General features: G+C 49.6%; 1 protein-coding gene across 6 annotated transcripts in view; it reads right to left on the bottom strand.

The window, feature by feature from the left end:
- Positions 1–17,711: 17,711 nt before the first annotated feature.
- Ctif (cap binding complex dependent translation initiation factor) overlaps positions 17,712–22,800 on the bottom strand; it is a 240,131-nt gene continuing 235,042 nt past the window's right edge. For all 6 annotated transcript variants that reach the window (XM_075968253.1, XM_075968258.1, XM_075968256.1 and 3 more), the window contains one exon: positions 17,712–21,684. In XM_075968253.1, the coding sequence (XP_075824368.1) occupies positions 21,469–21,684 (216 nt within the window). In that variant the 3' untranslated portion in view covers positions 17,712–21,468. The remainder of the gene's footprint in view (positions 21,685–22,800) is intronic.

Here is a 22,800-nt window from a genome sequence, read left to right as displayed (position 1 = left end):
ATGGCTGCTTAGCATAGCCTGCATAGGAGGCCCCGTGAGGATGGCCTTAGCTTGGGAGGACAGGAAATCAGAGTTCCACATTCTTGGGCAGATCTCCCAAGTCTGCCATGGGACAATACACAAGCTCTTCTTTGTCTTAGGTGACCTCTAAGGACTGTGACTCAACTCTTGTGGGGCTGGTGCTCCCTGAAGACTTTGCTGTTCCTGGAGTCAGTCTGGCAAAGCAAATCTCTTCTCTCCCATAGTTACCTCAGAACTAGGAGGGGCAGGCACCATGTTTGCTTCTAACCGCTTTCTCCAGCCATTTTTCCCACTCCTCAAGGAGTGAGCCTCAGCTATCTGTGAAGCTCTACTCCACCAGGCCATGTTCTTTAACTGCCTCCTCCTTACCTCTGTGGGCCGATTTTCTGGCCATTCTCTGTTCCTTGGGATGTGGGTTCTGTCACCAGGGTCTTGGGAACCGCACATGGATGATCATTTTCCAATCTTAGCTCCTCCATGCTTCCCTGCTGGTCTTGGCATGTGAGCAGACACCTCCAAGGGGACGGCATGTTCTGTGTTGTCCTCCAGAGTTCATGTTCTCCTCATACCCCTCTTCTTCCCACTGTGCCTGATGACCGTAGTTCAGACTGTCCTGTCTCTCCATCATCCAAACAGAGGCAGCCGATACCTTCAACCTCTCTCTCGTGGCCCTTTCCCCAACACGAAAGTGACCTGTTGATTTGTTACTGACAGTGACCATCCCAGCACCCGGCACAAGGTGCTGTCAAATGCCTACTCGCTGAGTGAGTGGTTGTGTTGGAAAGGGTTAGGTGTATCAATTACTTGGTTGTTGTTTGTCTTTGAGACCCAGTCTGGGTATCTAGGCCAGGCTGACCTTGGACTCTGGATCCTCCTGCCTCCTGAGTGCTGGCTTTACAAAAAGGATCCCCAACATCTGGCCTTTTGACAATATTCATAAGTTAAGAATTAATATCATATGTACTCAGTACAAAAGCCTTAGACAACAGACACACACACACACAAAAGAAAAGAAAAGAAAAAGAAAGGAAAAGAAAATACAAAAAGAAAACTACTTTAAGGGGCTGGAGAGATGGCTCAGAGGTTAAGAGTTTTGCTGCTCTTGCAGAGGACTCGAGTCCAGCTTCTAACATCTATATCAGGTAGCAGATACCCCAGGGGGGCCTGTACCCCGGACCTCTCCAGGCACCGCCATCATGTGTATATACCCCACATATGTATGTTCACATAATTAAAAGTTAAAAAGTGTTAAAAAACTTTTAAGAAAGCTTCCAAAAATTAACCATAATTTTATAATTTATTAATAATTAGTGTCCACAATTTGATGTTTGTATGTTCTGCACATCAATATAGTTTTCCTTTACAAAATGGCATTTTATTAGGTATAGATTATGACTTAACAATTGATAGTGAACACTTCCCTAAGGCTTTGGTGTTATACTTGACCTTGGCCAAAGACTGATAAGGTAACACACCTTTGAGTAGTCTGGGTGATCAAAGCTAAATTAACCATTTCCCCACTGTTGAACATTTATCTTTATTTCCTTTTCAAAAAGATTTCCTTAATCAATATCTTATACATAAATACATGTATACATTATTTTTCCAGTGGCTGAATTCCTAAGCAGACTTGTGGGTCTGAGAATGCCTATCTTAAAGCTTTGATTTATATTATTAAATCACAAGAGACAATTTGCTTTTGAAACCAAATAAACACAAACATAATCCCCTACTTTGTTCTACATAAATTCTCTTCTGAAGGCTCTAAAAGGACCACCCCCCATATTCTCATGGCTCTTATCACCCTTTCCTTCACACACACACACACACACACACACACACACACACACACACACACACCATATATCCTCATGGCTCTTACCACCCTCTCCTTCAGTGCTTTGCATGTTACCTTACCACAGAGACCTTAGTGACCTGAAAAATAGCCCCTTTTTATCTGTCCTAGGTACACTCAGCAACCCAGGTGAGTTTTATGCTTGCTTCTGTAGATCTCTTCCTAAATCCACTAGAGTGAGGTCTTGTTCTTCCTCGGCACCTTTGTTGGCAATGCAAGGGTTAAGAAAACATTTCATGGAGGATGGCTGTGTTCTTGGTCACTTTCCCATCGCAGGGTCTGGATCACCTGGCATGGGTCACTTAAAGAAGGGAAGATTGATTTGACTCACAGTTTCAAAGGGTACAATTTGTCATGGCAGGGGCGGGCATGGAAAAGTAGCCTCATAAGTTCACATTTTGGTGGGCCCGGAAGGAGAGAGAGCAAGAGGAAGGGCTCAGGGATACTATATCCCCGGACACTCCCTTAGAGACCCACTTCCTTCAGCTAGGCCCTCTCATCTCCCCAAATCTCCAGAACCTCCCAAAACAGTGCCACCAAGTGGGGGCCAAGCCTGTGGGAAACACTTCACTTCGAAATCATAACTCTGAGTATTGCTACTTCTAGATTCAAACCAACAGTGATGGCCGTATGCAAGGCTCTGTAGAAGCTATTTGAAGTAGTGGAGGCAAGCTATGGGTATTAGATCCATGGATCCTCTAGCTGGCCTTCTTTTGCTCCCCCAGATCAGGGCACCCCCCCAGTCTCTCAAGGCCAGCTACAGAGAGCTGCTATGACCTTGCCGTTCTCAGAGTCCCCTCCCCTTAGCAGCTGCGAGCAAAACCCAGCTCCCTCTGATGCCCAGGCTTAAGACAACCTTGAATTATATCTAGGTTCTTCCTGCCTTGTGACTTGCAGCATGTAGGCCAGATAACAGGAACCCCCCACTCTCTCCTTCAAGAGACTGTAAGAACCAGAACACCACTCTGTCTTACAGAACAGAAGTCGTCATGCATACTGCTTTTGGTTGTTTGTTGTTTTTCTGGTTTTGGTGATTCAGCTTCCTTTGAACCACAACATGCTCCTTTAAGCAACCCCAATAAAAGACTGGACTTGGGTGTGATCATTTCTTTGGTCTGTCTTCCAGTGCCCTATCTGTAGCGACAAGATGTTTGTTTGTGTCTTCCCAGGAAAAGTCACACAACATCCACAGGGGAAGTGGCGGGAGGCAGATCTTGGCTTTGCTAAGGTGAGATGGAGGACCGGAAAGCAAGAGCACCACTTCTGTGGTGGAGAGACAGTAGAGCCTGCTTCTCCTGAGTCTGGCCATTTGTCCCTTCACCATCCTTTAGGCAGTGCCTGGTATCTGGACCACACACCTGGTGTATCCTCATGATGACATTGCACCATTTCCCTCTTTTCTTAAAGATGAGAAAACCAGTTCAGAGAGCCCATGGCTTAGTCCAGGAGGAAGGTGCAGGAGTCTACCAGGGTGCAGGAGTCTACGGAGCTGCAGTCTAAAGCCCATTCTCTTGCCCTGTTTGATTCATCGTGGAGCTCTAACACCAGTACATGTAGTAACTGAAACCGCTGGGCTCTTTAGCTTTTATGCAATACAATGTCCTAAGTACAGCATACTCTTTATTATACAGGGTTCATCATTACATACAGTACACCCACATTACACTATAAGGGCTGTACCAGAATAAACTGGGGTTTTTCTAATGTGACCATGCATTTATGTCCGTATTTTCCCCTGCGTTTCAGTGCTTCTTATTTTATATTACCCTGCTTTCCAGTTTCCTAATCCCCACTTAGCTTCATCTAATTTGTTGAATAACATACCCATTATATTATGATTATGTTTTCATTTCTACAGTTCCAATTGATAACTCTGAAGGTTTCCAGTTCTTTTTAGTTATATTTATTTCAAGACAAGGTTTCTCTGTGTAGCCCTGACTGTTCTAAAATTTGCTTTGTTGACCAGGGAACCTCAAACACACAGATCCACCTTCCCCTGCCTCCTGAGTGCTGGGATTAAAGGTGTGCGTCACCGTGTCCGGCTGGTTTCCAGTTCTTTTCAAATTCTTTATCTTCTACATCCTCTTAACATATGAATCAATTATTTTAAAGTCTATCATTTTAAATGCCAATATCTGGATATGCCAACTATCACATATCTGCTTTATTATTTATTTATTTATTTTTTAGACATTTTATTTATTTATTATGTATACAATAGTCTGTCTGTATGTATGTCTGCAGCCCAGAAGAGGGCACCAGACCTCATTACAGATGGTTGTGAGCCACCATGTGGTTGCCGGGAATTGAACTCAGGACCTTTGGAAGAGCAGGCAATGCTCTTAACCACTGAGCCATCTCTCCAGCCCTTATTTATTTATTTATTTATTTATTTATTTATTTATTTATTTATTTATATTTGCTTCCTGGTGTCACTCATACAGTTTTGTTGCTTGGTAGACCTGGTACATTTTACTGACATGGAAAAGTCAGAGACACCGCTAAGATCTTGGATGGTGTAGAGGTTTATTGTTTTGCTTCTGGAAGGGAGAAAGAGGGAAGTCAGTTCACTTGAACCCTATATGAGAAATCTTTGTGAAGGCTGATCTTTTTTTGTTTGTTTTGTTTTTTGAGACAGGGATTCTCTGTGTATCTCTGGCTGTTCTGGAACTCACTCTGTAGATCAGGCTGGCCTCGAACTCACAGCAAACCACCTGCCTTCCGAGTGCTGGGATTAAAGGCTTGTGCTATTAGGCCCAGCAGCTGATCTATTTCTAACTTGTAGTTTTTTCAAGATAGTGTTTCTTGTAACCCAAGCTGGCCTCAAACTTGCTATTTAGCCAAAGATAACCTAAACATCTAAACATCTAACCACCTTTCTTTGCAGATATTTGAAATATTCCTTCTCCTTATTGTTTTTATCTATCTATCTATCTATCTATCTATCTATCTATCTATCTATCTATCATCTATCTACCTACCTATCATCTGTCTATCTATCTGAAGATGGTCTTACCATGTAGCCCAGGCTGGCTTATAGTTCTCTATCTTCCTGTCTGCTTCCTGAGATCACAGGCACGTGCTTCTACCTTGTTTTCAATAAATTGAGCTCCAGGTCATCTGGGATGGAGGATGGGGACTTGCAGGCAATTTCAGGCTAACTTGGCACCAGCGGCTCTGTTGCTTGTTCCTGGGGCCTGGAGACCCACAATAAACTAAGAAACGAACGCAGGAAGCTTCCAAAATTAGAGGAGACCTCTACAAGGGTGGAATTATTTCTTTAGAAAAAGGACTCATGCTTTCCTCAAGGCCTAGGCATGAGAGCCGCTGCTTGTTCATCAGACTTGCCCTGCCACACACCAATTGGCCATGCCGGGGGCAGCTGGAGAGAGGAGCCATCTTGCCTGGCCTGACCATGGATGGGCCTGTGCCTAGAGTGCTCCAAGGAATTCTCCACAGATCTTCAATGTCAGAGGGATTTCTGGCCCTCTCAGCTGCTGATAGGAAAGTCATCCTATCAGCTGAGTGACATATTTGTGAGTCTCCTGTTTCTGAGACCACCAAATGAGCCCCAGGGTTGGCAGGTCAGCAGGTGGGAGTTCTAAGCCCCACATCACCACTTTGATATGGTGGATGACAGAAAGGAGCCTCAAATCCCTCCAAAAGAAGTTATGGGGGACCTTCTCCTGCACCACAGCCTGCTCCAGGTCTTTCTCTGGTCCCAGGGACTATGGGAGGTGACTCTGGCAGTCCAGAGGCAGCATGAACACCCCCAAAACAAACCTGCAGTGAGGGACACTTATTCATAAACATTGTTTCAAAGTTCAAAGTTCACGAACCCTTCTTTCAGGAACTTACCATTTCTCGCCCATAAAATTCTCACGGTTACTTTGTTTCTTAGATACACCCACAAATAGTCATTCTTCCTCTCTCTCACACAGGATTCTAAGAGTTCTTTCTCACACCCAGAATTCTCTCTCACACACAGAATTCTCTCTCACACGCAGAATTCTCTCTCACACGCAGAATTCTCTCTCACATATTTCCCCCCTTGTTCTTTTACATGGTTAAATCCATCCTGCCTGGCTCTCTCAGGAGTCTGAGATGACCAGCGGCTTCTTGGCTTAGGCATTCTTGGTCTTGTTCCCTGGTGGTCAGCCCTGACAGTCAGGCATGACAAGGTCATTTCCTACACAGGGCATCGTAGATCATCATTCATTCTGACGAACCCAGTCTGAGGTTACTGGGTCTTCCCCATTGTGGGGAAGTCTCAGGAAGGTAGGACACTCTTGTTCCAGGGCATGAAGGAAGGGTCAAGGACAACTCTAGCATGAGGGTTGATTTTAGGGGGAAGTTTTGCAAGACCTAGACAGAGGGGCTGTATCATAGAGAAGGATAGAAGGAAGACTCCATGCTCAAAACAGGCAAGATGTTTTGGGAAAATCAGGAACCAGGAGGACCCAGACCCCTGTCTAGACTGTCTCACCATTGACCACTGTCCCCAGGTCAGTTTATGACATGGAGTCACACCTCTCTGTTCTGTAAAAAAGTGTTCTCCCCTGATCCTGTTTCCTCAAGACCTTGGAGCACTTCAATATACAACTGAAGTCAAGAAAGTCCTATTATAACCTTTCCCTAGGTATGCACTGTAAGCCTTCAATACCATGCCAAGTGTTGCCCTACTCCACCATGGCTCCTGGGGAGGGTGGCAGAGAAGTGTTCCTGGAAGATACAGGCTAGGACATCTCTGAGAATCTCCAACGTCCTCTGGGGCTGAGTTTCCCCAGCTGTGGCCAGGCTCAGAGATAGTGACATTACTAGACACTGAGACTTTGGACTTCAGACTTTGCCAGTTAGCCAAGGTTACTGGGACAATTGTGGCCAGGGCATGGATGGAAGTAGCTTAAAAGTCCCTGACTTTTAAAGTATTTCACATACAGGACCAACCCACCAGAGGCACTTGCTGGCCTGGCTTTAACCCTTTAATTGCTGGAAGTGGGCAGCTGTGATGATTGGGAATGTGGCCAGGCTGAGACAGTGACAATTTAATGATTCTCCGGAAGAATCCCAGAGTCTGGTGACATGCACACATGTGGCCAACAAGACACAGCACTGGCAGCCTGGAAGCTGTTGGGAACCCTAGGGAGCTCATGCTCAGGAGAGGAGGAGGAGAAGGACAGGTGGCAGCAGGGACTACAAGCAACGGTCCCACAGTTCTTCTTATTCACATAGGTCTGGCTTTTTGAGTTATGGTTGACATACAATAAATTGCATATATTTGAAGTACACAATGTATAAAAATATCACAATGAAACCTATTTGTGTGTATGTGTCGGGGGGTAGACATGCTTGTCTATGAAGGCCAGAGGAGGGTGCCAGGTGTCCCTCTCTCTCCCACTGTCTAATTCTGCCTAATTCTCTTGAGACAGGAATTCTTACTAAATTTGGAGTTAGCCATGCAGTTGGCAAATCTCAGTGATCCTCTTGTCCTCTCCCCACAACACTGGGGTTATAGACACATGTGCTCCGTGTCCAGTTTTTTCCCATGGCTTCTGGGTATTTGAGCTCAGAAAGTATCCTTACTTGCTGAGCCATCTTCATAGCTGGAAATCCATTATTTTGCACAATTGACATATGCCAATAAAAGGAAAAACAAATGATATAATATGATATGTTTTGATACATAGAAATCTTTAAAACCATCGCTACAGTTAAAAGAATGAACAAATCTATTCATTCTTCCTCCTCTTCTTCTTTTTGTGACAGTGTTTCTTTGTGTAGCCCTGGCTGCCCTACAAGTTGATATGTAGACCAGGCTGGCTTCCAACTCAGAGATCCACCTGCCTCTGCCTCTGCCTCTGGAGTGCTGGGATTAAAGGTGTGCACCACCAGTGCCCTGCTCAGATTTCCTTTCTACTCTTCTGCCTGCTGCGTGTCCCATCCCCAGGTGACCACTGACCGTTTTCTGCCGTCACTGGCTTCTTCCCATTTTCTAGAGTTGTATATAGAGGTGACTCCTTTCACATTCACAGCGTACAGCTCAAACCGCTGCTACGTCGTGAGCACCCCTTTGCAGAAGAGGGTAAGAAAGGAACGCAGAAGTTTGCTCGTCTGCCTGAAGTGGCCTGCTCGACCAGTGAGGGCCAGTATCCTAACCACAGTACCACACTACCCCTCATGGAGGACAAGGAGCCTAGGCACAGGGAGGCCTTCTCTGGACCTGCTGTCTTCTGCAGGAGGTTAATGGGAAACAAGGTTTGTGGGAGAGAGAAGAGGCTGGGACTATGAGGCTAGTGATGGGGGTGGGGGTAGCAGCCAGGGCCGATTCAGCTGGAGCAAGCCTGGGCAAGGGCCAATAAACTGATCCAGAACCCCAGCTGCCCTAGTTAGGGTTTTTATGGCTCTGAAGAAACACCATGAACGAAGCAAGTTGGGGAGGAAAGGGTTTATTTGGCTCACACTTCCACAGCACTGTTCATCACTGAAGGAAGTCAGGACAGGAACTCAAGCAGAGCAGGGACTTGGAGGCAGGAGTTGATGCAGAGGCCATGGAAGGGTGCTGCTTACTGACTTGCTTCCCCTGACTTGCTTAGCCGGTTTTCTTATAGATCACAGGACTGCGGGCCCAGGGATGGCCCCACCCACCATGGGCTGGGCTCTCCCCATCAATCACTAATTAAGAAAATGTCCTACAGGCTTGCCTACATCCGGATCTCAAGGAGGCATTTTCTCAGTTGGGGTTCCCTCCTCTTAGATGACCGGAGAGTGTGTCAAGTTGACATAAAACTAGCCAGCACGCCTGGAAAACCCTAGAGAGACCCGAAGTAACTTTCTTCCACGGGCATGTGCACAGAGTCTTGGTGGCCACAGCTTTGCCCGCTCAAGTTTGAGGCACTCCGGCAAGAGTTTTCCTGTGGTGGAGCATGGGACCTGGTCTCCACTGGGGATGGGACTGAGGTAAGGGATTGAGGCCAAGTTGAATGGAGGGCAGTTGTGACCTCAAAGACCCGTTGGGTTCGGCCTGCCTCAGTTGAGAGAATTGGTGCTTGAGCAGACTTTGACCCCTGAACCTAGGGGCCAAAGGTGTTTGGAGCTTTCAGAGTGTCAGCTCAGAGCCACACTGTCTCCACAGACATCAATATACCCTTCTGAGACTCCCACACCCTCCTAACACCTTCTAACACTATGGCATTGGCTGAAGAGGAGGTTAGAACTCCCTTGGGGATCCCCAAGGACTGGTATCTTGGGAAAGCCAGCAGGGAGCAGGGCTTTAAGAAGTACTTGGGAACACAGCCATGTAGTCACAGAGAACATACATGGAGCTGCTTCTCCCAGCCCCCATCCCCATTATGACCACCAACAGTAAACAGCAAAACCCAAAACAATAAATACCGACAAGAGGGCACTAACCATGACGGCTTTACCTAGCTACGCGGCTGCTGTGGGGGACCTGGTGGTAAATAAGAAGCAAAGATTGTAAATCACACTTGGAGACAAGATCGATACACAGGGAACTTGACCCAACTACTCTCACCAGGGAGTGTATGTGCCAGTAGCCTTGAGCAACAGTGTGGGGACTCTCCAGGCTTTGCTGGTACACACGGTCACAGCCCAGCTCTGCCAGTAGCTTGCTGAGCTACCGTGGACTGGCGGCAGAATATCTCTGAGCTTCCTTCTCTGGTGCCGTGAAATAGTAGGCAGCGATACGCTAAGACTCCCAATTCCCTATGCCCTACTCTGGGATGAATGACAGTTCTGCCAAGACCCCAGCTGGCCAGTGACAGGAAGGCAGCAACGCACGATCCGGGGAGCAATTTTACTGGAAAGATGAGAGGAAATTGCATCTTTAATAATTCACCGGCCGGTTTGGAGAGAGGCAGGTTGGCGGGCTGCAGAGCCGCCAGGCGATCCCAGCTTCGGTTCCTGGAAATCCGCTGGCTCCAGAGCCTGCCCAAGAGGCCCCGGGGCCTCCATCTCCTCCTGGCTGAGGGATAGCAGGAGCCGACAGAGTCTAGACCAGGGTGAGAGGTTAAAACACAGCCATCCCGGGAACCCGCTAGATTGATATCCCCAGCAAAAAGGAGCCAAAAGAATCAATACGGCAGCCCAGGCGGGGAGCCAAGCTGGGCCCAGCCTGGTGGAGTCCTGGCAGAGGATGGTCCCAGGCTTTGGCCAGCAGACTAGGGTGGGGGGCTTTTCTCTTCACTCCCAGAGTGAGGAGGGGCCGTAAGCAGGTGAGGATTAGTGCTGAGCTGGGCAGCCCGTCCCTCTGGAGAGGCAGAGAGCAAGGACATGCTGCCCAATGTCCTTGGTGGGTCCCACCTTGGCCCTTCTTTTCCTCCTGTGCTCTCTTAGAGGAAAAACCTTCAGATGATTGTCACAGGAATGTTAGGATGTAGCCAGAGACAGTAAGCAGATGAGGAAGAGAGGGGAAAATAAAAGAGACCCAGAGAATAAATAGCCCATGACACGTGAGGATGCCAGAGGAGGCACTAGCCAGATTCTGGCCCTCTGCAGCCAGTGCCATGGGTCCTTCCCAGTATAGTTCTGCATGCCATGTCCCTGCCTTCTGAGTGGGACCTGCAGGACAAGGGGTACCTGAGGCCCTTCACTCTCAGATGAACACTGCTTGTGTAGGCTGTCTTTATTAGAAAGCCTTTTCCAGAAGGCCTGGAGGATCTTAGCTAACTAACTTGAAATTCCAAAGCCTTCCTAGGTGGGTCAGTGTAAGTACAAACCCAGTGCATTGAGGGAGCAGTCCAAGGGAGATCAGGTGGGGTGTGAGAGGCTGAGGGGGCCAAAGTGGTTTGGGCAGAGCATCCCTTCTCTTTAACCCCCCTCTTCCCCAGATTAGCAGAGGTGACTAAAGGGTCTCAGAACACAGTTTGAAAAGCAACAGCACTCTAACCTCCCCTGGCGGTTGGGAAACTAGACTGTAATGAAGAAACACTCCCCCAACGTGATGGCCCAAGCCTGCAATTTCAGGAGGCAGGAGACAGACAGACTTCAAGTTTGAGGCCAACTTGGGCTGCATAGCCAGATCGTGTCTGCAAGCAAGCAAGCAAGCAAGCAAGCAAGCAAGCAAGCAAGCAAAAACCTGAACCAAAGGAAGCATGGTTCTCATAAACTAACTGGCTGCTATGGGGGCAGGGATGGATTCAGTTCTGCTGGCTGACAACCCGTGCTCTTTACGTGCATCCCCGGGACCTAAGGGCCCTCTTGCTCAGGCTCTGATGAGGGAACAGATAAAGTGTGACCATGAGGCTGTTGCTCAAGTCAGCAGTCCCAAGATTCATCTTGATTCACCCGTCCTTGTCCACACCAGAGCTGTGAGTCTTATCGTCCTCTTGGGAGAGGTATGATCAGCCCACTCACTGGCCTCATGACCTTCCCAGTCACACCCAGTAATAGGACTCTAATTCTGAGTGGATCCCACATTCTGGGAACTCACTAGGGATCAGAAACCAGGCAAAAATGCTTCTAAGTAGATGAATGAGCTGTTAAAACCATCAGTTCACACAACAGGGTGTGGCGGTTTATGTTCCTAGCACTGGGGAAGCTAAGAGCAAAACCTGGAATTTGAGGCAGCACGGGCCACAGAGTGAGACCTTGTTTCAAACAACCACCACCATGACAAAAATGTCCATTTCTGCTGCAAAGCTCATGGCCTTGGTCAGAATGCTCCCTGGGCCCTCGCCGAGGGCCTGTGTGCCCCTTGACAAATGGTTCTGACTAGCTCGATGGCTTCATTTCTCAGGCCACAACCATGACAATGATAATAAGAGCATCAGGACAAGAGAAGAGGTGGAAGTGTAAAACAAAGATCTAGTCATTAAGCCAGCAGAGCAGGAGGGGCAGACCTTGGTCATCTCCGGGGCTAACCCTGGGCTATAGTGCACTCTACTAGTTAGTGCTTTGAGAATGATCCTGGGCCATCAAGAAGGAGTGAAACGTGGGGTGTCAGAAATTGGGGTGCCAATGACCCCCATGGGGATATTCCAATAAAAAGCTTTAAAAAAAAACTTCATAGTTTAAAGAGTTATGTTAATCACATGATCAGCTCCCAGTGGATAGTGCCCGGTGTCTTGGAAAGAGAGGGTTCACACAGCTAGCCAGTGTGAAGATCAGAGCCCACAGACTCCAGCGCCTTGGTTGTCTTCCTTCCCAGTCAAGAGGTCTCCTACCTGGAGAGCTAACTAATGCTGGGCTGCTTCTCTCGCCCTTTTGATTGTTCCTGTGTGCTATGGGAAGGCTCGGATCTCTGAATTTGGGGTCTTTTCTGGGCCAACAAGGAGCAACCCTGCTGTTTGTCCACAGCCTTGGGAGCACCGACAGCGGAACAGGCAACACAGACCTGGGGCTTTGGCTTGCTTGTTACCTAGAGTCCCGTGGCAGGAGTTACCCACGATAAACCCTAGGGCCCTTCTTTTCTGTCTATGGTGCAGCCCTTCCTGTCCCTTGTCAACCTCTAGGCTGTGAGTACATACCTGTCCCTGATTGGGCCCCGAGGCTCTCAACCACCCATTGTATTCACCTTGGAGTTACTTGGTGGCCTGTGTGTTCTGTGGGTTCACAGGAGGAGCCAAGAGCCCTGACCAGAGCCCTTGCTGTGCCTTGGGAGCTGAGGAGCTGGAGTGGGCAGGCTGTGTTGTATCATGAAGTGAGGAATAAGGGCTAAATAACTTTCTAGAACCTTAGGCATGATGCCTCCCAGTGAGCAGGGCTAGTTCCTAGGGACTCTGCTCCTGTGTGTGAAGAACAGGCTGTGGATCCCATACACCCCCTTTCAAGTCACCTTCGAGGAATGCTCTTCTGAAGCCCTGCACACAGTCTTACATTTAACAAGGAAACACTGAAGCCAGACACAGTGGCACACACCTCTAACCCCAGCACTCAGGAGGCCGAGGCAGGAAGACTGAATTAGACATTCCCCAAAATGCCTCCAAATCACATTGGTGATTCGGGTGACTGAGGCTTCTGTGGCCTGAGTTAAACTGTGCAGGTGTCGAATGTCTGCTGTGGAACTGGCCACCGCTGGCCCGTCCGGAGCAAGGCCGTTGGGGAGGACGGGACTACAGGGTTCTGTGCCCCTTTAAAACTCAGCTGCCAATGGCATCAGCAGCACTTACTTGGGTTAATAGTGCAATAGTAGAAGTCTGTGCTCAGCTTTCTAGCTGGTTTTTCTCATGTAGCCCTGACGGGTGTTGGGATTCCCCCTGGCTTGTCACCTGGTAGGGAGGGACTGTCTTTTCTCCCTAGGCTGGGCAAGCCTGGTGGTGTTACCTGAGCCCCTGAGTGATGCATTGATTCTTTATCACAGGTATACCATTGTCTTTGCACCCAGCAATTGGGCCAGGCTTGTGGGTGAATGGCTGTGGTCTGCGACCCTCTGCAGCCTGGGAGGTGAAAGTAATTGGAAAGTCCTGGGGGCAGGTAATGGGTCTCAGAAGCAGGAATTTCGGTGGCTGAGTTAATCACACATAAAACCCTCTATGCATGGGGGGGGGGGGGACTGTGGGAACCTGACTGTAGTCGTCTGTCCTCCAGAGCTAATCATACCCATAGTCTGGATGTTCCTACGAGTCACCTAAGATTGTGAGTGCTCAGGACCATGCCTAGGATACAGGAGTGCTCAGTAAATGAAGAGATTGATGGGGATGGAGACCCACGTGTGGGAACACTGGCTTCCTTATGTGGCTACTGTGAGCTGCTCTCTTAACTCTTTCCCTGCTCTAAGTCCTCCTAAAACCAATGGGCATCCAGGAAAGGCGTGGCTCCTAGCTCAGGGAGTTTACCTACACAGGGCTGGTATACCTTTGGGCACCATAGTAGCTTGCTATGACCTGAAGGTCTAGCCCTAATAATGTTGGAATTCTAACCCTTTGGTATGGTAGCATTGGATAGGTATCTTTGGCGGCGGGGGAGGAGGGCAATTATGTCCCAAGAGTAGACCCTTTAAGAATGGAGTTAGTGTCCTTACAAAAGCTTTCGCTTCTGTCTCTGTGAATGCACTGGGAAGTTGGTAGTATGCAGCCAGAAGAGTCCTCCCGTGAGTTGCCATGCCGGCACCTCTGCCTCATACTGCCTCATACCGCCTCATACCGCCTCATACTGCCTCATACCGCCTGCCTTTGCACTGCAGGAACTAAACTCCTATTGTCATAAGCCGCCCAGTTCTATGGTGCTCTGTTATAGTAACTCAGATGGATGAAGAGAGGCTCCCTCATGGTGCCCACAAAATGGTTTCTTTTAAAATTAGAATGAAAATTTAATTTTTAGGTTAAAGAAAATATTTTAATAAATACTGGTATAAATATTTTAATAAATACTGGTATATTTATACTAACAAACCCATAAAATCCAGTTTAGATACACACACACACACACACACACACGCTTCCCAGAAAGAGAGTGGGCAGGCCTATGAAAGGAAACGTGCTTAGGGCCTATAAATGTCATAGACAACCCTGAGTCAGGGTATATATTCTTTTGAACTTCTGGGTCTTACTGGACACTCTTAGCCAGAAAAAAAGGTTCTCTACTGTCAGGATTCTGGAAGTTAACTGTATGGGTGTGTCCGTTTCAGAACATAATTTGAAACCATTTCTAGCAATTGAGTACTGACCTCACCCTTGAAGCATCCACCCCACAAGGACTCTCTCCTCTCCTGCCCACCCGAGACCCACTGGCCTTTGGAAACCAAGACCCAGCAGGACACACTGTGCATATACGATGGACCCAGGCTTCGAAAGCTCCTCCCACACCTACGCAGAAAGCCCAGATGGCCCTGGTCTCCATCAGCCTAGAGGGACGCGTGGGGAACCGGCTCTGCCCAGTCTCAGCAGGCAACTAGCTGCCTTTGTCTGAGTGACTGGCCTCTAAGGGGACAAGGGGGTGTGTCAGAACGACAGCCGGCCTTCTGGGCTACGGTAAAGGGCACTTGGCTCTCAGGCTGGACCTGGCGCTTGCACCAGTTGCCCTGGCTCATCTGTAAAACAGGAGTCAGAACCGCTTATCTGGGATGGAGTCCAGCTCAGTGCTAAAGCTTCATGAGGCTTTGGGTTCCATATCCAGCCCCACAAAAAAATTCAAAAAGGGCTGGCAAGATGGCTCAATGGGGAGAGGTGCTTCCGGTGTAGCCCTGGTAACCTGAGTTCAAGTCCCAGAACCGTAAAGATGAAAAGGAAGGACAGACACCACAAAGTTGTCTTTTGACTTCCACACATGCACTGAAGCAAGTATACACACACACAGGCACAGAGACATACACACATACTCATACACACCAGACACACACACACACACACACACACGCACAGGCACAGAGACATACACACATACTCATACACACCAGACACACACACACGCACACACACACACACGCACAGGCACAGAGACATACACACATACTCATACACACCAGACACACACACACACACACACACACGCACAGGCACAGAGACATACACACATACTCATACACACCAGACACACACACACACACACACACACACACACACACACACACACAGAGGCACAGAGACATACACACATACTCATACACACCACACACACACACACACGCACACACACACACACACACACACGCACAGGCACAGAGACATACACACATACTAATACACACCAGACACACACACACACACGCACACACTCACACACACACACGCACAGGCACAGAGACATACACACATACTCATACACACCAGACACACACACACACACGCACACACACACACACACGCACAGGCACAGAGACATACACACATACTAATACACACCAGACACACACACACACACACGCACACACACACACACGCACAGGCACAGAGACATACACACATACTCATACACACCAGACACACACACACACACACACACACACACAGAGGCACAGAGACATACACACATACTCATACACACCAGACACACACACACACGCACACACACACACACACACACACACGCACAGGCACAGAGACATACACACATACTCATACACACCAGACACACACACACACACGCACACACACACACACACACGCACAGGCACAGAGACATACACACATACTCATACACACCAGACACACACACACACACGCACACACACACACACACGCACAGGCACAGAGACATACACACATACTCATACACACCAGACACACACACACAGATACACACATGTACACATATTTATACACATAGACACACACGCATGTACACTCACAGATACACACATGTACATCACACAGATACACTCACAAACACAGACACATAACCCCAGACACAAGCAGACAACAAAACCCAACAAAAACAAGGAGCTGCTGCGAGCCCTTGTCACTAGTAGCTGCACTCATAACTCCAGTTCCAGGAGAGCTGATGCCTTCTTCTGACCTCTGCAGGCACCAGGAGCACACGTGATGCACATACCATGCCGGCAAAGCACACACACACACACACACACACACACACACACACACACACACACACACACGCAAATAAAAAATCCTAAACAAAAAACCAAGCAAGTCAAAACCACTTGTCTGCTTGCTTCACTGGCCCAACTGAGAGCGTTCATCTGAGCTAGAAGCCCGGTTTCCCTGTCCATGGTTCCCCTTCTGTCTGCATTCTTTGCCTTAGTACCCAAAGACCTTCCTAAGTCTTGTGGTGTGAGTGTTCTAAAAGATTCATTCAAAATGAAGTTTCCTTCTTTTGCCTTTCTGTAGAGCTAGGACAATCGTAACCTGCTCTTTGCAGGACAGAGGACACATGTCAGCAGAGACGGGAGTGAAATGCAGGGTAGGAACATGTAGGTACCGTGGGCTGCGTGGGACTTGGTAATCTACGCGCTTCTAAGCAGGCCTGTCACCCGGAACAGTCTGGGTGAAGCCTCGGGTTGGGAGTCCTCTTCAAACACTTTTCCTTTTGACCCTTCACCTCTGCTCCTCCTCCCCTTTCACAGGCATTCAGATCATCATTTCCTTCACCCCAGTCCTGTCTGTCTGGTCATCCTCAGGCAGTGTTGTGGAGGCATCAGCTGAGTTCTGAGCCATGGCCAGTCTCAACATGTCCTCTCCAGGTACCCAGACGGCTCTGGGCTGGGCCTGCCTAAGGAAGGATGAAGAGGAGGATGCTACACAAGGAGTTGTTACAGAGGCAGTGCTCCCATGCTTCTCCACGGTATTATAGGAAATACCTCACAGGGCTCACTAATGACTTGAATAAAAAGCTTATATGACCACCTGAGAGACTTCTGCCCCTCCCCCACCCTTTTATTGAAGATAGGGCTTCTCTGTGTAACCCTGACTGTCCTGGAACTCACTCTGCAGATCAGGCTGGCCTCGAACTCACAGAGATCTGTCTGCCTCTGCCTCCTGAGTGCTGGGATTAAAGGCATCTGCCGCCATGGCCCAGTTGAATCTTAGGCTTCTTACAAAAAGTCACTGCTAGATGCTATGGGGACATTTCCTGAGATGGGGTAGTCGAGAGGCTGGTCAAATCTGCAGCAAACCAAAGCCATCACAAAAGCCATTTTCTTCAGGAAATTCCACCACGCTGGTTTGGCCTCAGAGCCTAGCTTCTGGATACACATGTCCCATTCTTCTGCCAGGATTATCTTGCACGAGCCCTTTCCCAACCTGTTCGGATCCTAGAGCCTGCTCCTGCCCTGGACGGCGGCCAGGCAGTTGAGGACTTCTTACCAGCTCACAGTCTGGGCTCTTCTGAGATTCCTGTCTGGACCGGCCGAGGCATAAAAGGCTTGGGGGAAAAGATTACCACCGCTGAGCTCGTTACAGAGAAGACAGACTCGGGACACTTTTGGTTTTTGGTATCATTTATTTTTTTTTTTTAAACCCATTTGTAGTTTGGGTTCAGCTGGGAAGCAGGACATACAGGTGACGGGGAGGAATGGCGCGAGCAGGATTGGCCCATAGCTTTGGCGGGAAGCTCTAGACCCTGCTCTGGGGAGGTAGGGTCCTGTTGTCAGGTTCCCAGCTGGCTCAGGTGAGGTGCCAGATCTTCTGGCGCAAGTGTCCTGAGCAGAGGAGAGAGTTCTGTTCTCTCCCACCCACCTCCTCCAAGACCCAGGCAGGTTTCCCAGCACAGTGCCAGGCAGCTGAGGGACATCACACCATGGGCAGGCCTGAGTGTCTGGGACAAGGAACACTGGCTGGCTTCTGACGCCAGATAACAGCCTGCGATGTGGCTACCCAGAGGGCCCCAAAGGAGCTGCTTCTCTTGGCTCCTGGGCTGTGTGGGCTTCATCCCTGCAGCTGCCCTGGGTGCAACCTGTGGTATGCTTCCCACCCCCTAACCCTTCAGACAAAATAAAATAAAATACAATAAAAATTAGAATAAATACCAATTGGGTCAACATTTACATTTACACAGACGGACGAGAGGATTCCCAGACCGTAAAGGCTTACAGACTGGATAAGGAAGAATGCATGGATGAAGACGGTTTTAGGGGGCACACGTTCCCCGTGGTTGATGGTGAGGCTCCTGGCCCTGTCCAAGGGAGGCTGGGAGTCCTGCAGGAGCTGTGGTCCCAGAGCTTAGGCAATATGGCCAGTTCATGAGAAGGACAGTGACAAGCAGGCCACTGGAGAGGAAAACAAGGACCAAACTCGTCCTGACAGGCGGGGGAGTCTTAAAAGGCTCAATATACGATCACCACGGCCAGATGAACAGCACAAGCCCGAGAGAGGCGGCAGCCAGATATCTTCTAGCCCTGCCTCCTGTCCATTGATACGCTGTTCCTCTGGCGGCAGAGAATGCTCTGGCCTGGGGAGAGGTCAGGGGTCCGTGGGTGCCCACTTCCTGCCCGAGTAGTCTCCTACAGGAAGCTACTCAGACTTGGAGATTTTAGGCTTTACTGTTGCTTCTTTAAAAAATAATAAAATAAAATAAAGGTTTTTTTTTCCATGTCTGAAAAAGTAGCAGGGATCTGCATTTCAAACAAACAAACAAACAGCTGGAAGTGTCATATTGGGATGGACCGACCAGGAAGAGCTCTTGAGCAACTAGGCAGACGGTAAGTCTGGAGCCACCAGGACACAACATGTAATTAAAAATATATTTATATATGTATACATATTTATATCTTGCATCTTCATACTGGTCCTCAGGGCCCTAGAAGGGGCTGCTCTTGAGGCAAGACCCCCCCAATAGGCCGTTAAGAAGGAGCTGCATTAGGTCCACGGTACCCACAAAGCTACAGTCTCCGCCTCTACACAGTGTTTGGGAGCCCCCACATGGAGCCTAGGAGACCTCCCCTACTCCCGTGACTTCAACCCCCACCATCAGCATCTTCTTTCTCATGGTCCTGCTTCACGCTCAGCAGATGCTTATATACACTTGTGCGTATGCAAGCATTCACGCTCACACATGCCAGCCTTAGAGACACCTGAAAAGCAGGCCCACGTAAGGACACCTGTGGCTCCCCGAAACTGCAGGGAGCAGGTGCCTGTGGACCTGGGCCGCCCCACTCTACAAGAGCAAGGTTTCCCTGGGACCTTCTCTGCACATCGCATCTGCTCTGCATTTCCCTCAATACCACCTGTGGGGCTTGGAAGTGTCCCTGGGCTCCAGGCTCAGCCTAAGGGCTGGCTGGGGGGAGACAAGGCAGCCGGAAGTAGAGAAAAGAAAGATGGGAAGGAGGAGAGGGAGAGGAAAGAGATCAAAGCTGGGGTGGTCATTGACCTCTATGCCTTCTTCCCAGCAGGTCCTTTTGAGGCCCCATCTTTACCAGATTTCAGTTGGGGAGAGCCAGGGAGATTGGAGACTCCCTCACCCCAACATCCCCTTCTCATCTTCTAGACTTGAAACAATTAAGAGAAACCTTCCTTACTCTAGACAGCCTGATTTGAACCAGGAAGCCCCAAGAGCAGTGGTTCTCAGCCTTCCTAATGCTGCGACCCTTTAATACAGTTCCTCATGTTGGGGTGAACCCCCAACTGTAAAATTATTTCACTGCTACTTCATAACTGTAATTTGCTACTGTTATGAATTGTAATATAAATATCTGATATGCGACCCAAAGGGGTCTCGACCCACAGGTTGAGAACCACTGCTCAAGCACCTCCAACATGGCCTAGAGGATAACCAATCCCAGTAAAAGCAACACACTGGGAAGCCATATTCTGGGGGAGCATCAGAGTGTGGGTTCCTGCTTCCCAGAGATGAGGCAGAGCAGTCGCCAGTCACCACACAGAAACCAGCCTCTTGGGCTGAGCCACATCCTTCTGTCTAGATGGTACAGAAGAAGGGTTACTCCCTGGGACCAAAACCTTTTGAGAAACACTAGCTTTGTTGCTAGCCTGAAGAACTCCACCTGGCTGCCTGCCTGGTCACCTACCAACTGTCCCCCAGTCACGACTCCAAGGCTTTCCTCTCCCCATCAGTCTGGGAGGCTGTTCCAGGGATGAGGTGAGGGCTCCCAGACCCAAGAAGCCAGCAGCGGCTCTTCCTCCAGCAGTTGCTTAGAACAAGACTTGCATTTGGTTTTAATTCGCCAGCATCGTTTCTGGCCCCGTTTGCCGTAACAGGGGCCAGGGCAGGTCCTAAGGCAGTCCAGGGGACAGTATCAGCCCTTTGGAAGCTAGCAGTGGACAGGGGCCTAGGAACACGGGGTTCCAGTGGGGACCCCCAATGGGGCGGAAGTTTCCAATTACTAGCTGGCTACTGGCAAGCTGTTTGTGGCTAGATTCTTTACAAAGGGGGCAAGGTTTGATCTCCCACTAATCAGGGGGGTCCTCGAGGCGACGGCTGTGGGATCACATCGAGGGCATTCTCATTGAGAAGAGAGACTTCAAAGCATCTAGTGGAAAAACAAAATAAAAGGGAGCAAGCTGAGCTGGGAGTCCCAACTCCCTCCTCTGCCCAGAGGGAGCAGCAGGCCCTGGGGCTGGAGGCTGAAAGTAGGAGGAATTGAAGTTAGGAGGGTGAAACACGAAGGTTAGAAGGGGTGGGGGACCCTTTCCCCAGCTCCTCTGGGGCTGACAAAGGCTGTCAATTGTGGGCGGCTGGTGGGGACCGTGCCTGCCTTTGTCCTCCCAGACATCTGCTACACGTTGCCGGCTGCCAGTTGGCGACTGCGGCGGACGGCACGTGGGAACAATGAGAGCCGTCTCGACCCACTTTTTCAGCCCTCAGCAGTCCTGGCTGACCCAGCCCGTGGCCAGAGGTGTGGGAGGCTGAGAGGCAGCTGGAGACAGTGAGGAGTGGCAGAGATTCCTCCCATAAAGCTCTATGGGGGATGGGCTGGAAGGCAGGGGGCGGGGGCGGGGAGGACTAGAGCCCAGGAGAGCAAGGGCGGGTGACCACCAGGACAAAGAAACATGCTTCCCTTGGTGCGAGCTGCCACATGCTCAGGCTGGGGAGCGACACGGGGGAGCTCTTCTGAGGGATCCCGTCCCCTCCGTGACTGGTTCCAGACTGGCCACTGCTGCTGCCGGCCTCCCTGCTCATTTGTTTTTCCCACCAGGGCCACCCCTGTCCTTTCGCCTGTCCATCTGGCCCTGTGGACCAGGGCCCCAGCTGCCCACGGGCTGCCCGCCAGGCCCCTTTCTCTGTCAGGCTGTCAGTTTCTGGATGGTCCTGTTGTAGTACTGCGTGATGGGGGGCGTCAGAGGGTTCCAGCTGTTGGCATGGAGCTCGATGACCTCCAGGAGCAGGGACCGGGTGAGCATGGACTCTGAGGGGCATAGCATCTTATCGCGAGCGCTGGCTAGGAGCTCCGTCATCATCTCAGGCAGCTGCTCCTCCAGCAGCCGGCCTGTGCTTTGTAGCTGTGGGTAAAAAGTGTAGTCAGGATGGGACTTGGACCCATAATATGCACCCCCCCCCCAATCCTTGGCTAGGTAGGCTGGAGGCAAGGACCAGAAAGATTGGGACTGTCCTAGGGACATGAAGATCCAGGCAGGAATAGTCAGAGCCAGGATATTACCTGCTGCCCAGGCCTGACATCAACTCACTAGGAACTCACCTCTTGGGTCTGCTACCCCAGAACCTTCCCTCCTGCAAGAAGCTTTCCCTGAGCAAGAAGCTCTCATTTGACCCCATGGTCTGTTCCCTCGGGCTATCAGGTATCGCTGTGATCATTTCTATTTGCCAGGTATTTCTCTGGAAACAGATTAGTGATTGGTACCTATGTCTGTCTGTGTGGAACAGGACGGGCCATGGGGTCTGCTTTCTAACTCCAAACCTACCTCTAGCTCCAGAACTGACCTCTGTCCACATCTGTAATAATAGCTAGGAGAGTCTGAACTGAAGTAGAAGGTCAGTCAGGTGATCTTGGGAGATCCATCAATCTTGGAGGGGATGGGAACAACAAAAAACCAAAACAAAACAAAAAAGGCCGGGGCGGTGGTGATGCACGCCTTTAATCCCAGCACTCGGGAGGCAGAGGCAGGCAGATCTCTGTGAGTTCGAGGCCAGTCTGGTCTATAAGAGCTAGTGCCAGGACAGGCTCCAAACTACAGAGAAACCGTGTCTCGAAAAACCAAAACCAAAAACTAAAAAACAAAAACAAACAAACAAAAAATGAAAAAACAAAAACAAAAAACAACCTGGCTAGGAGAAGCTCTCTTCTTTGGTTAACAACTCCTGCAGGTCCCTTTCCACATGATCTGAACCCTCGTTGCCACTGCACCCTGGCCTTGTCCTACCTGCTTTTCTAGGCTCCCCTTTCCCACAAGCCTTTCCTGAGCTCCCCTGATGTCCATGGATATACACTCTGTATGTACACTCTTCCCATACATTCCCCAGCCACTGTGCACGCGGCAGCCTTGAAGCCATCTGAAGGAACGGACCTTGTCTTATCTTTCCCTCAAATCTCCCCAAGCACCATGCAGGCGCCCAGCTGGAGCAAGACACATAAACTTGATGACCATCCCGTCCAACCA

This window comes from Microtus pennsylvanicus, chromosome 4 (assembly GCF_037038515.1).
Source record: "Microtus pennsylvanicus isolate mMicPen1 chromosome 4, mMicPen1.hap1, whole genome shotgun sequence".
In the NCBI taxonomy this organism is placed as follows: Eukaryota; Metazoa; Chordata; class Mammalia; order Rodentia; family Cricetidae; genus Microtus; species Microtus pennsylvanicus.
The sequence above is the reverse complement of the archived record's forward strand: the minus strand, read 5'-3'. Positions and strand labels throughout refer to the sequence as shown.